Source organism: Callorhinchus milii, unplaced genomic scaffold, assembly GCF_018977255.1.
Source record: "Callorhinchus milii isolate IMCB2004 unplaced genomic scaffold, IMCB_Cmil_1.0 Scaffold25, whole genome shotgun sequence".
Classification (NCBI taxonomy): domain Eukaryota; kingdom Metazoa; phylum Chordata; class Chondrichthyes; order Chimaeriformes; family Callorhinchidae; genus Callorhinchus; species Callorhinchus milii.
The window spans coordinates 2800313-2813674 of record NW_024704766.1 but is presented as its reverse complement, the minus strand read 5'-3'; the positions used below and the strand labels follow the sequence as shown (position 1 = coordinate 2813674).

General features: G+C 44.1%; 1 protein-coding gene and 1 long non-coding RNA gene across 4 annotated transcripts; one reads left to right on the top strand and one right to left on the bottom strand.

Annotated features, from left to right (window-relative positions):
- The first annotated feature begins 766 nt into the window (after positions 1 to 766).
- Positions 767 to 6326, top strand: LOC121850797. Of its 2 annotated transcripts, none has more exons than XR_006085771.1 (3): positions 767 to 894; positions 5223 to 5389; positions 6185 to 6326. It is a non-coding gene; the product is annotated as an uncharacterized LOC121850797 (long non-coding RNA). The 2 variants fall into 2 exon arrangements; XR_006085772.1 differs by having other exon boundaries at positions 6182 to 6326.
- A 2524-nt stretch (positions 6327 to 8850) lies between these two features.
- anapc13 (anaphase promoting complex subunit 13) lies at positions 8851 to 12847 on the bottom strand. Of its 2 annotated transcripts, XR_488085.2 has the most exons (3): positions 12646 to 12847; positions 11383 to 11730; positions 8851 to 9613 (listed from the first exon to the last, which is right to left on the bottom strand). XR_488085.2 is itself a non-coding variant. In XM_007896085.2 (2 exons), exons 1-2 carry the CDS (start codon positions 12742 to 12744, stop codon positions 11605 to 11607), a joined length of 225 nt encoding a protein of 74 aa, XP_007894276.1. In that variant the 5' UTR covers positions 12745 to 12847; the 3' UTR covers positions 11332 to 11604. The 2 variants fall into 2 exon arrangements, 1 of the variants encoding a protein (XP_007894276.1); XM_007896085.2 differs by lacking the exon at positions 8851 to 9613 and having other exon boundaries at positions 11332 to 11730.
- Between the last annotated feature and the right edge of the window lie 515 nt (positions 12848 to 13362).

Genomic DNA, 13362 nt, shown 5'->3' with positions numbered 1-13362 from the left:
AGGCACTAGAAATCCTTCCCTTTTCTAGGAGCGTTATGGATCATTAAACATCCATCTGAATATCCAGCGAGAACATTGGATTAACATCTCACCCAAAGGACAGCACCTGTGAAAATGCACCACTCCGTCAGTATTGTGCTGGAACATATCTTTTAAATTAGGAGCTCAAGCTGTCTTGTGGGGCTTGAACCCACAGCTGTCTGGCTCGGAAGTGAGAGTGTTATCAACTAAGCAAGGCTGACATATAGGCCAGGATTTCCATTCAATAAGTTCCATCCAAACCACTAAGGGATTAACTCAAATGTAAGATTTTGCACTTCACTCTTTTACATTTAAGGTATCTTAAATATGATGCAGAACTCTCAGTCTGGTTTGGATACACTTAAGCACGGCGATGATGGGCTTCTGCTTGTCTCAGACGTCCAGCTAACCAAAACCCAAGTGCTGAATGGCAGAGATCAGTTTTCCTCTCATTCAAGCCTAACTGGAGTCCAAATGCAAACTTTACCACAAACGTACGTCAATACTTCCAATACTGTCTGTGAACTGGCTTAACCCAGTTGTGTAACTGATACGCACTGCGATCTCTCATACTCCAGTAACCGCAACGAACATCATGATCCCAGGTGTTTGTTTACTTCAATCTGTAATTCATGCAAAGGTCATTACTTTGTAGACACAGGCTTCACCTGAAAGGCCAAAATGTTTCAGAAAGGTAAATAAGACTCAATAAGGCAATGATTACCCACCATTTGATGAAGGTGAGGTCAGAGTGGGTACACATATCATCATAGAATCGTAGATTCGGCCCATCGTGTCTGTGGCGGGGATAAAGAGAGTGAACAAGAGGGGATCGGTGAAGTGAAGAAGTTGCAGGGCATGAGAGGGGAACAGGTAAAGCTCTTGTAACCCCCATCGTTTTTCTTTCCAGCAATAATATTACGACGTTTATCCAGTTCCAGGAGAATGTTTAGTACAAGAGAGCAAGGTTTTCATCTCTTTTATAACCATTAACAGTTGCACGTCCAAATTGCTTGATGTATCAGCAAACTGTGTAGAGGATAGTTGTGCTGTAAGGAGACGGGTGGAGGGCAAGTGGGGTGGAAGAGGGAAGATGACTGAAGACACTGTCGGAAAGGAAGATCTTGAGAGGCGGCGTTTCCTAAATGAATCCACCCTTCCTGACAGAAGCCACCATTAAGACAACCTGCCGCCCTGGTCAAAACATCAGCGTGCCATCCCCTCCTACTTTCTTAGAAATTTGATAGCTGTGGCTTTAACTCAAAGGAAATTAATTTGCCGTAAAGCGCCCACCAGTCGCCTCTGGCGCGAGCACGTGGTGCTCACTGCAGACTCTTTTTTAAAAAAAAATTGTTAACCGATAAGGAATCCTGGCCAAGCAATGTTGCAATCATCATGATAATAGTAATTCTTATTATATAGGACCTTATCACCTCGTTGAGAGATCCATTAGGCTCTCCGAGATACTGCCCCACGTGAAGGGCGCTGCGTAAATGCAAGTTGTTGTTGTTGTTGTTGTCTCAAGGCGCTTCACAGGATATACTGTAAAGTGGATTTGCTGTATATTTTGTGGGCGAAACCCAACAGTCAGTCGCGCACGGCAGCCTCCCACAAACAGCACTGGAGGGAAGTTGGGAACAATGTTTTTAGAGGCAAAGTATGAAATAAATGGATAGGGGTAGCTGTGGAACAGTGCCCCTTGGGGGTATTTAAAAGGAAAATATTATTAATAGCAATATTTTTGCAGTTGATATGGCATCTTTCACATTGAGAGGACGTCTCAAAGCGCTTCACAGGATTTACTGCGAAGTGAATTTTCTGGATGAACGCAGCAGCCAATTTGTACATATGTCCTACAAACATCCAGAAAGTGAATGACTGATTTTTGTTGAGGGTTTGTGGGACAGGACATCAGGGGAAATTCCATTCTATTTTTGTTAGAGAGTCCCTTCTCATCTTGAATAACGCTATACAATAATGCAGCCCGCGCGCCCCCCCCCCCCCCAGCACTGCTCTATACTGGGAGCTCAAAGTGCTGATTTAAGGGTTGAACCCACAACCTCCTGATTCAGAGGCGAGACTGAGCCAGATTGACGACTGTACACAGATGAACGAATGCCAAGGGCAGTAGATGCTTCGGAAAAGCACAGGTAAAGTGAGATTAACATAGATGGCTTTACGCAGGAGCAAAGTCTAAAATAACTTGAATGGCCATCTATTCTACCCGGGAAACAGTCCTGTTCAACCTCAGAGTTTAGCGTAAGAGAAATAATTATTTAAGAATGATTTAATTATTATTTAATTATTTAGAAATTATTTGTGAAGTTTAAAGGTTCTTGATGAGCAATTTGATGCTTTATTTCATGTTTTGGTGTTCAACATCAGTTTATTGTCTCGCTCTGATTCGTAGGATCATGGAATCATACAGCACAAAAAGATTGCCGATACATAGATAAGTTAGACATCTCAAAACGTTTCCACATTTCCGTCGTGGCTAACAAAGAAAAGAATACGAAGTGTAGAAAGAGAAGAGGTGAGACGTGTGCCTTCAGAGCAAAACTTATAATAAATAACCACTCAGGGCTTGAACTCCTTGTCACAGGGAGAAACCCAGAAGATCCAAGGTTTGATTTTCACTTCATGCTTTGACCTCAGCCAGCTTTGTCGTGGTGCGACAGTAACATTGAACTATTTCTCCGGGTGTAAGGAGGGACAAATGAGTCAGAATTCTTTCTCCTGATTAATGGATGCTGAACAGTGTGTGTACAGATGTCAGAGGTGAGGACAGGGTGGGATCTTGTCCTTATTCTGCATTTTAATAGCCTGGCAACACGTATTGTCTCTGAAAGGTGAACAAATGGGCCACATACCAAAGGGCAGGTGATGATTGTCGAACCATTATCCCAGCACAATACAATATAATCTACATTTATATAAACACAGAAGTGGATTTTCAGGCCCTTGAGCCTGTTCCGTCATTCTATAAGAATTCTATCATGGCTTATCTGTACCTCAAGTCCAATTACCCGTCCTTGACCCGTATTCCTTAATCCTAACAAATATCTATCTACCTCTGTCTTGAAAATGTGAATGTATCCAGCATCCACAGCCTTTTGGGGGAGAGAGAGTTCCAGGTTTCCACTACCTTTTGGGTGAAAAACTGCTTCCTAATTTCACTCCGAAATGGTCTATTTCTAATTTTAAGATTATGGCCCCTTGTTCTGGATTCCCCCCACCAGAGGAAACAGTTTCTCTGTAGCTGCCCTATTGAATCCCTTTATTATTTTTGAAAACCTCAATCCGATCACCCCTCAACCTTCTGAACTCAAGGGAATGGTGACCAAGTTTCGAGGAGGGGGAGAAAACAAGATGAGCAGAATATAAATTGAGTGTCCTCTCTCAATACAGCTATAGGCATTGCTGAAACCTACGGCAGATCATATTTAAACCATTCTCGTGGGAACACGTTACCATAGTTCCTTGTGAACTTATTTTTGCAAAGTCACATCAGCTTTAGCCTGAAGCCAATTTGGGAAGGGAACCAGACACTCGGGTTCAAAGAAAGCTTGGAATCACAAGCATGAAGCCATAGAGATCATTGTTAAATGTGAAAGCATATAGAATGTCAGAGGGCGTGGACTGCAAGGATCCAGACTGAGGATTTGTGTATGCATTCCTTTGTTACAGGTATAGTTATTATTGCTTAGTATCAACCTGGCTCAGTGGTAGCACTCCCACCTCTGAGTCATAAGGTTCAATCCACATGGCCTCCAATGAACAGGTGATTTTGCAGTTGTCCCTGAACCTACAAAGGTACATTAGGTTTGCATTAACTCAACTGAGAACAAAGCGACAATTTATTTTTATGAGCTCGCTGACTTCCTCTGGGTTAGGGTGTGGAGGGACATGGCAAACACAAATAGCTCTTAGACTAAACTGTCTGGGAAGACCTTGAAACATTTAGCTCGACTCCAGTGGCTAAAGTGTTGAAGGGTACACAATTGTCACAACAAGGTGTGTGGAGTAAGGAAACTTACCTTTCGTTTAGCCCTACCCGGGAATCGAATTCAGGTCCCCTTGCTTGAGAGGCGAGTGCTCTAACCAATAAGCTACAGGACGCCACAAAATGGAAGAGAGGACAGAATAGGTTGATGCTTCTTTACGATAAAATTGTTTACCAGCTCCAGACAGAGTTACCAGTACTGAGATAATTGTCAGGTGGTTGGTTAAATCAGCTTTGAGTGGAATTAACACCTGTTTACAGTTGCAATTTGAGTAAATGGCTATTGGTGATGGTGACAATCAAAGTTGCTGCCATCTGATCCAATAATTAAAGGTTTGCCAAATTACATAATTACCATTTTTCATTCCAAGTCCCGTCTGTACTATTTTGGAAGTTACTCAATCTCGATAATCAAACAAGGCATAAATAATTGTAGATTTAATCATGTGTACCATTGAGAAGGAAGTTAGTTACTGTTGCATAGGCCATGGCGTCCTTGAATACACAGCAGTGATTATCAACCGCTTTAAGTTCCTGAGAGGCTTTCTGGTGAGTTGTCAGGTGGTCTATTTTCTGTACACATATAACAACAACAACTTGCATTGTTATAGCACCCTTCATGTAATGTAACGTCTCAGAGTGTTTGACAAAGGGGGGGTTGGGGGAGGCTTTGTCAAAGAGGTACAACAACAACAGCTTGCATTTACATAGCGGCCGTCAAGCTGGCATGCGTCTGGGAGGTAATAATAATAATAATCCTTGCAGTTGATATAGCGCTTTTCACGTCTTCGAGACGTCTCAAAGCGCTTCACAGAATATACTGTACAGCGAATTGACTGTATATTTATGGGGAAAACGCGGCAGCCAATTGTGCACAGCAGCGTTTGTGCACAAATAGTCGTTTAATTACATATTATTATATTATATCGCTCTGAGATACTACCCTATGTGTAGGGCGCTATATAAGTATATAATATATATATTTCAGCTGGTGGTCCACCATGGATCGCTAAGCTTTCAAACACTACACCCATTACTTAAATATGTACCTCAACCTCCGATATATTATTATCTTGTCGTTATTGTTACGCAGTAGGTTGTTAAAGACCGACACAGAGGAGAGGGTGGGAGTTCCAGAAGTGATGGGTGTAGTGTCTGAAATACCACCACATTCATGTACTCTTTGCTTTGTGCTCAGGGGGAAGATGGGTGGATGCGGTATGGAGAGGGGGAGCAGGAACACTGCATCCTTGGCATTCCTGTTGATTCGGAATCAGTGAAATTAGTCAATGTCATTGGAATGTCTCCAAACTCTTTCTGCGTTCGTGGCTGCACCCATCGCCTGGACATCTCAAGGTCAATCTGGTGCGTCTGGCTCTGGTGAAACAGGGATTGAGGTCATCTGTAGCCTCACCCAGCAAGTGCTTGTCACAGGTCAGATCTGCAAGACACTGCTGAATGAGTCTACGATCTGCAATTTCTTCTTGTTATAATAAAAACCTCCCTCGCTCAACCGGCACCGGCCTCCTGGTTGTCCCTCGCAACCTCCGCCCCGCCATTGGAGGTCGCGCTTTCAGCCGCTACGCCCCGAAACTCTTGAACATTCTCCCTCAGCCCTCTGCCTTGCCCCCTCTCTCCCCTTTTTCAAGCCCCGCCTGAAAACCTTCCTCTTCAACTGTGCTTACGCCCACTTCCCCACCGCCAGCTCGGAGTCAGGCTCCGCCAGTGTTAAGCGCTCTGAGACGCTACCCGGTGTGGAGGGTGCTATATAAGTCCAAGTCGTTGTTCTTTTCTTTGTCATCGGACAATGGCATTCAATTTGGTAACCACAAAAAGGACACACCCTGCAGTTAGCAATTGGCATTTAGGAGGTGGATTGCAGAAAAACCAGTTAGGGTGAAACTGGTATTTGGAAGTTCCACACTGGTTTGTGCCTCACAGAGGTATCTTGTTTCAGTCCTTGTGTGCAAATGTGGGATCGTGTGTGGGGAGCGGGGTGGGGGGTGTCGGGAGAGACTATTTGCAGTGACCTTAAAATGTAGACTAAAGTTTCGTGACTGTCGGTATCAATTTTAAGAGCAGTTTCTGAAAATGATTACATCAAAGTATTAATGCTATGCCCTGCGTTAATCTTAGTTTAATTCCTATTGTTTCAAGTAGAAGAGCCAATTCCCGAAGAACCCGACAATGGTGGCCGTTGCTGCCTCTAATGGCGAGATGAAGAAACACAGAAACTGGAAACTAGCCTTGTGGGTGAGTTTTTTTTCTAACAAGAAAGCCAAACAATGCCGCCAAACAACAACAAGATTTCATTTATAGAGCCGCCCTTCACGTCGGGAGGACTTCCCAAGGCGCTGGACAGTTGGGTCGGGACCCGAGCAGGCGGGGGGAAATGGTCAGGGTGAGGGGAGGGAAGGGAGGGAGCGAGGAGGGGGTAGAGAGTCGAGAGGGACGTGACTTTTCAGCACAATTGATGACGTAGGATTTGAGAAGGTCGCTGAAGAGGGAGGCACAGTGGAGGAATTAGAGATAGGTTCAAGCATAACGACTGACAATCAAGTAAGCACAGTAATTCTTCAAGGTTTTACGGAGCCAAAGGCCAAATGCAGGGACTCTTTGGCCAGGAATAAAAAAAATTTCTCTCCAGTTTCCTCATTTTCCTTTTTGACAGGTTTGCCTGACAGCGTAGGAGATAGGGGAGGAGGCAAGCGTTAAGTGGGAGAGATCCAGAAAGTTAGAGGCACGGAAATAAAAAGTGGCTAAGTTTGGGCGGATGCTGAGCAGGATATGGAGCACGAGTGGGTGGAACAACAACTATCCCATTGTGTCACACAGGCTCCTGGTATATATCAGTGTCACACACACTCCTGGAGTATATCAGTGTCACACACACTCCTGGAGTATATCAGTGTCACACACACTCCTGGAGTACATCAGTGTCACTGACGTCAAAGCCACAGGTGCAAACCACGTTAACAGATACTGCAAGTACAACTTGGCAAATTATAAACTGTAGCATTTTACATTTTTTTTGCTCAGACAGAAAGTTATTCGTAAGCAAAGAACACAACAATTTGCATTTATTTGTTTATAATAATCCTGGCATTTGATACAGCGCCTTATCACGTCTTTGAGACGTCTCAAAGTGCTTCACAGAATATACTATGAAGTGAATTGGCTGTATATTTTGTGGGAAGTCCGTCCTTCTCCATCGTCTCTCCTCCCTGCTCCACTTCTAAGGTTCTGACCTTTCCTGGGCTCAGTCTTATCCATCCCAGTGTCGTCACTTTGTCTCTTCCAGCGAGTTTTCCTCCCACTCCCAGTCACATAATCAATAATATATCCCTGCCTTATCAAATATATCAGTCACGGGGTGGGAGGGGGAGGACATTTCAAAGTGCTTCACAGAATTTTCTGTCAAGTGGAGTGGCAAAGTATATAAAGTGTGTACTTTATAGGTGTTCCTCAGGGCTGTATCCTCATTCCTTCATTGTTTCACCATCGTATCTGCCCACTTGGCGATGCCATATAAATTGTTGTATAGTCTCAAGTGGCAGAACAAAACCAACCTGCAGCAATGCGGGTGGATTAAACAAATAGTGCTATAATTCAAATTCTTATTTCCGTGTTTCGCCCACAAAAGACACAGGCACTCCACATTAGAGTATGAAGCCCTTTGAGATGTCTCGATGACGCGACTCAGCCTAGCCCAGTGTCTGCGGTTCCTGGTCTGTTCCTATCACACCTGCCATTCTGGGGGGGGAGGAAGACCCAATTCCATACCAGACGTTAATAAGCCCAATACCAAGTGGAGTTATTACACAGTTTAGTGGTTTGCGGTATTGATACAACATGGCTGGCCTACGGACAGTGATTTCACCTTAATCAAACAGTTTAAAAAAAACACCAAACACTAAAAAAAAACATATTAACATCCTAAGGCAACAGCTCATTCTCTATATACATTCTCCCCCCAGCCCCGAGCCCCCTACCCCCACCACCCCATCCCCATAAAAAGGTCCTGATGAGCAAATCTGATGTGTGAATAAATGTGCAGTTCTGATTCATCTAGTCTGAGGTAGTCAATTCTCGAAGTGTCCAGCTGATGGCAGTCGTGAATCCCAGTAAGAACCAGGTGTGTTTGTCTCCCAAGTCACAGCCCACATTGCACAGGTGAGTGAAACAGCAGATGACTTTCCTCCCTCCAATGATTAGATCGGATGAACTCGGGTTGCAGTCTGAACGATATGCGCATTTCTTTGTAACCGTCACAAATCCAACTGCAACGAAAACATTTTGGTCCAAATCGCTTTAATTCCGAGCATCGCATAATAATATTAACGATCCTGGCATTTGAGTACAGCAACTTGAAGCGCTTTAAGACGTCTCAGAGACGTCTTAAAGCGCTTCACAGGATACACTGTAACGTCAACTGACTGTATTTTGTGGATTGAAATGCTATTATGGGTACGACAATTTACACAATACGATTTACATTTATGCAGCGCCTTTCACATCCGAAGGATATCTCAAAATGCTTTTGTACAGCGAGCTGGGCACCCGATGCTGGGCTGGAGAGAGGGTAGGGAGCGAAGATGACCAAAATTTGGTCTTGACCAGGCTTTGAACGCGGGAAGAGCGGGGAGGGGGCAAGTCGTGGGGACTAGAAGTTGGATGGAGTTCTGCAGAGCGGGAGCAGAATGGCTGAAAGCCCAGTCCAGCCATCAGATCGATATATATTTTGCCCACAAAATACTAAGTTAATTCACTTCACAGTAAATCCTGTGAAGCGCTTTGAGACGTCTCGAAGACATGATAAGGGGAGAAATCAAATTCAAGGATTATTATTGTTATTGATACTACAGCCTGACATAAATAAAGATACTAAATGATCTACATATTTTGATATTTTAAGTATGGAAATACTAAAACAGACGTACTGTTAAAATGGTCTCCAATTATTGCCAAATATGTAATTCAGCATATTTTTATTTGTGTAAGGCAATAGCGAAAGGCTGTCAATCTGTCAAAATTGTTTACGTGCAAAATAGTCACCATACTTTACAGTATATCACGTGAAGCATACTTAGGCGCTGTCCAAACCCCACCCGTCAAACATGAAAGGCAGAAAGGTAAGGATTATTAATGACTATATTTACTAATATTGATGACTTCAACTCAAAAGTTGCCCTTTCAAGTAGTTTCCCACTAAATTTTCTGATTTAATTTTCTCTCCAATGCTTTCCACGCTCCGTGAAAGTGTTGTAACTAGTCCCTGTCATCCTTCATACTGATTTTCTCAGTCTCTCGAGACACCACTCCTGGATATCCTTTCTGGTCTATTGCAATTAATTAACAAACACATCCCTTTGATCTGTAAAGTAGGTCGTGTTGAAGTAAAACTACTTATATCACCTCACTTATTCTAGGAAGCTTAAAAAAATGACCTTCGTGACTTACTCTGGCTAAACCCTTTGATTTCCACGGAGGTGAGGCACACTGTTTGATTTTCTGAACAAGCTTCCTGATGATTATCGCACATGTCGATTTTCTTGGAGTTTGTACAATGGTAGCAGTTCAGGGCTTCTGCTGCAATGGTTAATGAGAGGGATAATGATAATGTTAAGAATAATAACAGATAATCTTATAAAATACAACACAAAATTACATTTGTTCCAGCGCCTTTCATGTTGGGAGGACGTCCCAAGGGGCTGGATTGTACTACAATGTTTTTTTGGGTCAAATAGTGCTATGGGATCCTTAAAATCCATGCGAATGGGCAAACAGGACCTGGGTTTAATATTTCATCTAAAGAACAGCACTTCTGACAATGCAACATTCCCGCAGCACTGCACTGCAGCATCAGTCTAGAGTAGAGTGGTCCAGTATTTTCTGTGAAGCGCTTTGAGATATCTCGAAGACATAAGGCGCTGTAGCAAATGCAAGGATTATTATTATTTTGACAAATATTAGTTCCATAAAGAGCTGCAAAATAGCCAAACACGTTGTTAAAAACTGTCAAGGTTTTGTTTTCACTCACCACTCAACGTGCAGAGGGTTGCAATGATGGCGCCAGCAATGAATTGCATTTTTAATTGTGGCTTTAGCTGCTACTGTCTGATTTCACTTTGCTTTTCTGCTTCTTCCAATATTAGAAATCAAAGGCCACCTTGGATTTTATACATACGAATACTTCAGAATCGTTTTATTAAAACAAGACCAGATTACTTTGTTCAATTGTGCGTCAGTGTAGTTTGGAGGAGTACTTCTTCCTTGAGCTGACATTATTTTCTTCTCTTATTTTCTCTCAGGGTTATCAGGGCTATTCCCTTTTTCTCCACTACTACATACCTCTTTAACGTACCCTAAGCAGAAGAACTGCTCTGGTCTGTCAGAAACCTGTACAGCTATACTAATGAAAGCACTCAAAAGAAAACACGTGCAAGTTGATATTTTAAAATTGCCGAAGTCTTCAATGGGTGTCGATAACAAACGACTGTTTAGAATTTCTCCAATAATTCTGGATTTTAGAATGCCGCTGTGAAGGCACGCATGATGTAAACATGACAGGAGGAATTTAAAATTAAACGGTGGCAATGGAATGTTTCGTCACTGACCGCTGGAGCCGATTGTGATGTATTTTGACCCCAAATAATTCCGGTCTCGCAGATTGTGCCCCTCGAGTTCTGACTGAACATAGAAATGAACGATCTGCACAAAAAGAGAGATGGGACTATTCGGCTCATCGAGTCTGTGGCACTGCTACCTGTAATTATTAAATCACCCTCTTTATTAATTTCTTTTTGCAGCTCTTTCCCCTGGTCCACACAATATCTTATGAGCCGTAAGCCAGCAGTTTACAACAACCTAAGCACATGACATCTGTTAGTCGCAAGAAAATGCTCCAACTTGGAAGCTTTTCTCCCCATTCTTCTCATTCCAAGAAAGCACCGACTGCTATTTCCAGATTGTCAGCCTCCCCCTGTACCACTAACACAAAAGAGCTGGGAATTAGGATCAGAATGAGTGGCTTCTTGGAGAAGCACAGACACAATATAATGGGTCAAATTAGCCTCCACTGCGTTGTGCATTTCTAACTCATTCAATATCAATCTAGGAACACTGGTTAATCCCCAATCCCTACAAGACTATCTAAAGTTGAAGCATCTATACTGCCACCCGCACTGAAATGGGGGTGACTGGAAGTTGAGCAGTGGTAAGTATCCGTCACTGCTTCGGCAACTCTCTCCTCTTCTGAAGATGCTGGTACTACCGTAACCGTGGTAAAGCCAATGGAACTGAAAGGGTTTCACATGCAATGGGTACTTTAATTCTCTACAAAATTACTCACATCTCACCTTTCGTTCATTTCAATGGTTACACTTTCAGCTTCCAAAGTCCCACATGTGCAAACAATTTGATGGACATTGATGAATACAGTGAGCCTTAATGAAAGAGTTCCAGTTGTGAGGTGCATCACCTCAGAATGCATATCAGCATATAAGATGTAAATCAATATATATGATGTAGGTCAGTGTGAAAAGATGTTTTTACTGCTATGGTAGTTCTATATTTAGCAGCTAGCTTCCTGCAGACGGGGTATTTTCATGCAGGTTCTGTAAGGCTAGGTCAGTCCATTTCATATCTTGTTCATTGATGGATTCAGTCGTTCCTCCGTTGTCCTGTTCCGGTTCTGGGAGTTCACTCTAACAAGGTATAGAACAAGCAGGAGTTAGTTATTAATATTAAGGTATAAAACATGCAGAAGTTATTACGAAAGGCCAATACACAATTTGCAAGACCCACTTTAATCAATCTCTGGAGGAAGGGAATGAAATGAAAAACAGAAATAAATACAGAAAAAACCTTTCCTGTCCCCAAATCAATCACCAATCAACTAACAACCGGGTTCCTACTTACTACTAGGTAAACAGAGGCGTGAGGAGGAAACTTTTAATGTTTCAGCCTGGCGGGAATCGAGCCCGGATCCTCTCGCTCGCGAGACGAGTGCTCTAACTACTGAGCTATAGGACTCCACTAAGCTTTCTGCTTCGACCACAGCTTCTTGCAGTGAGTTCCAGATTCTCACACCTCTCTCCTGAAGTCCCTTTTAAATCTGTTCGAGGATACCGTACATTTGTGTCTTGCCACATTGTCATTCAGGAGAGGAGGGAAGAAATTTGGTGCGAAAATGAAACAAAATTGACGGAAAGAGCGGTTTGCTTTCGGTAATTAGGCAGAAGCGTATACTCCTCGTTTCCACGTTATATAAGGTGCACGACAATATGAATTGTGGAGTCCTGTGGCTCAGTGGTTAGAGCACTCGCTTTGCAAGCGAGAGACCTGAGTTCAATTCCAGGCAGAGGGTGAAACCTCGGGCAAGTTTCCTTACTCCACACAGAGCCTAATAATAATCCCTCCAAAACCAAAAACAATAATAAATTGGTCATTTTCAATCTACGACTGTTTGTGGGACATTGCTGTGCGCAATTGGCTGCCGCGTTCGCCCACAAATATAGTCACTTCACTTTACAGTGTGTTCTGTGAAGCGCTTTGGGGACGTCCTCCCGACGCGAACAGCGCTATATCAAATGCAAGGATTATTATTATTAAATACAGACCAAAGGTATTTCTACATCTTCATAGGGCAATTTGTCCTCGCGCCAGGCGTCGTCAATGAGATCCAGTATTCTGCCGTCTCTCTGCACTTCACTGTCCATTGGTGCCGTCTGTCAGCGGAAGTGAAACCCCCGACAGCAGTGAGGACAGTGCCGCGAAAAAAAAATCAAACAGATCTATCGATTTGTTGTGTGTGTGTGTGTGGGGGGGGGGGGGGGGGGGGGGGGGGTGGGGGGGGGGGGAGGGGGGGAGTCAGTGGGGGATATTTATTTATTTTGTTGGCCTTATTTTGTTTGTATTTGTGGAACTCAGTAGCTCAGTGGTTAACGCGCTCTCTGTGCCTTCCTTCCGGTCCCTCACTCATTGCCTTCCTTCCGGTCCCTCACTCATTGTCTTCCCCCCCACACACAGCTCACCGCGGGAGAAACGTTCCGCCCGCCACCACCACCACCACCAGCAGCGGCGCCGGCGCCACCACGTGACGACCCGCGGCAGCGCCACCGGGTTGATGACAGCGGCGGCGACGCCACGTGACGACCAGCCGCCGCGTCAGCGCCACCACGTGACGACCAGCCGCCGCGTCGGCGCCACCACGTGACGACCAGCCGCCGCGTCAGCGCCACCACGTGACGACCAGCCGCCGCGTCAGCGCCACCACGTGACGACCAGCCGCCGCGTCAGCGCCACCACGTGACTATAACCCTTCACCCAACGCAGAC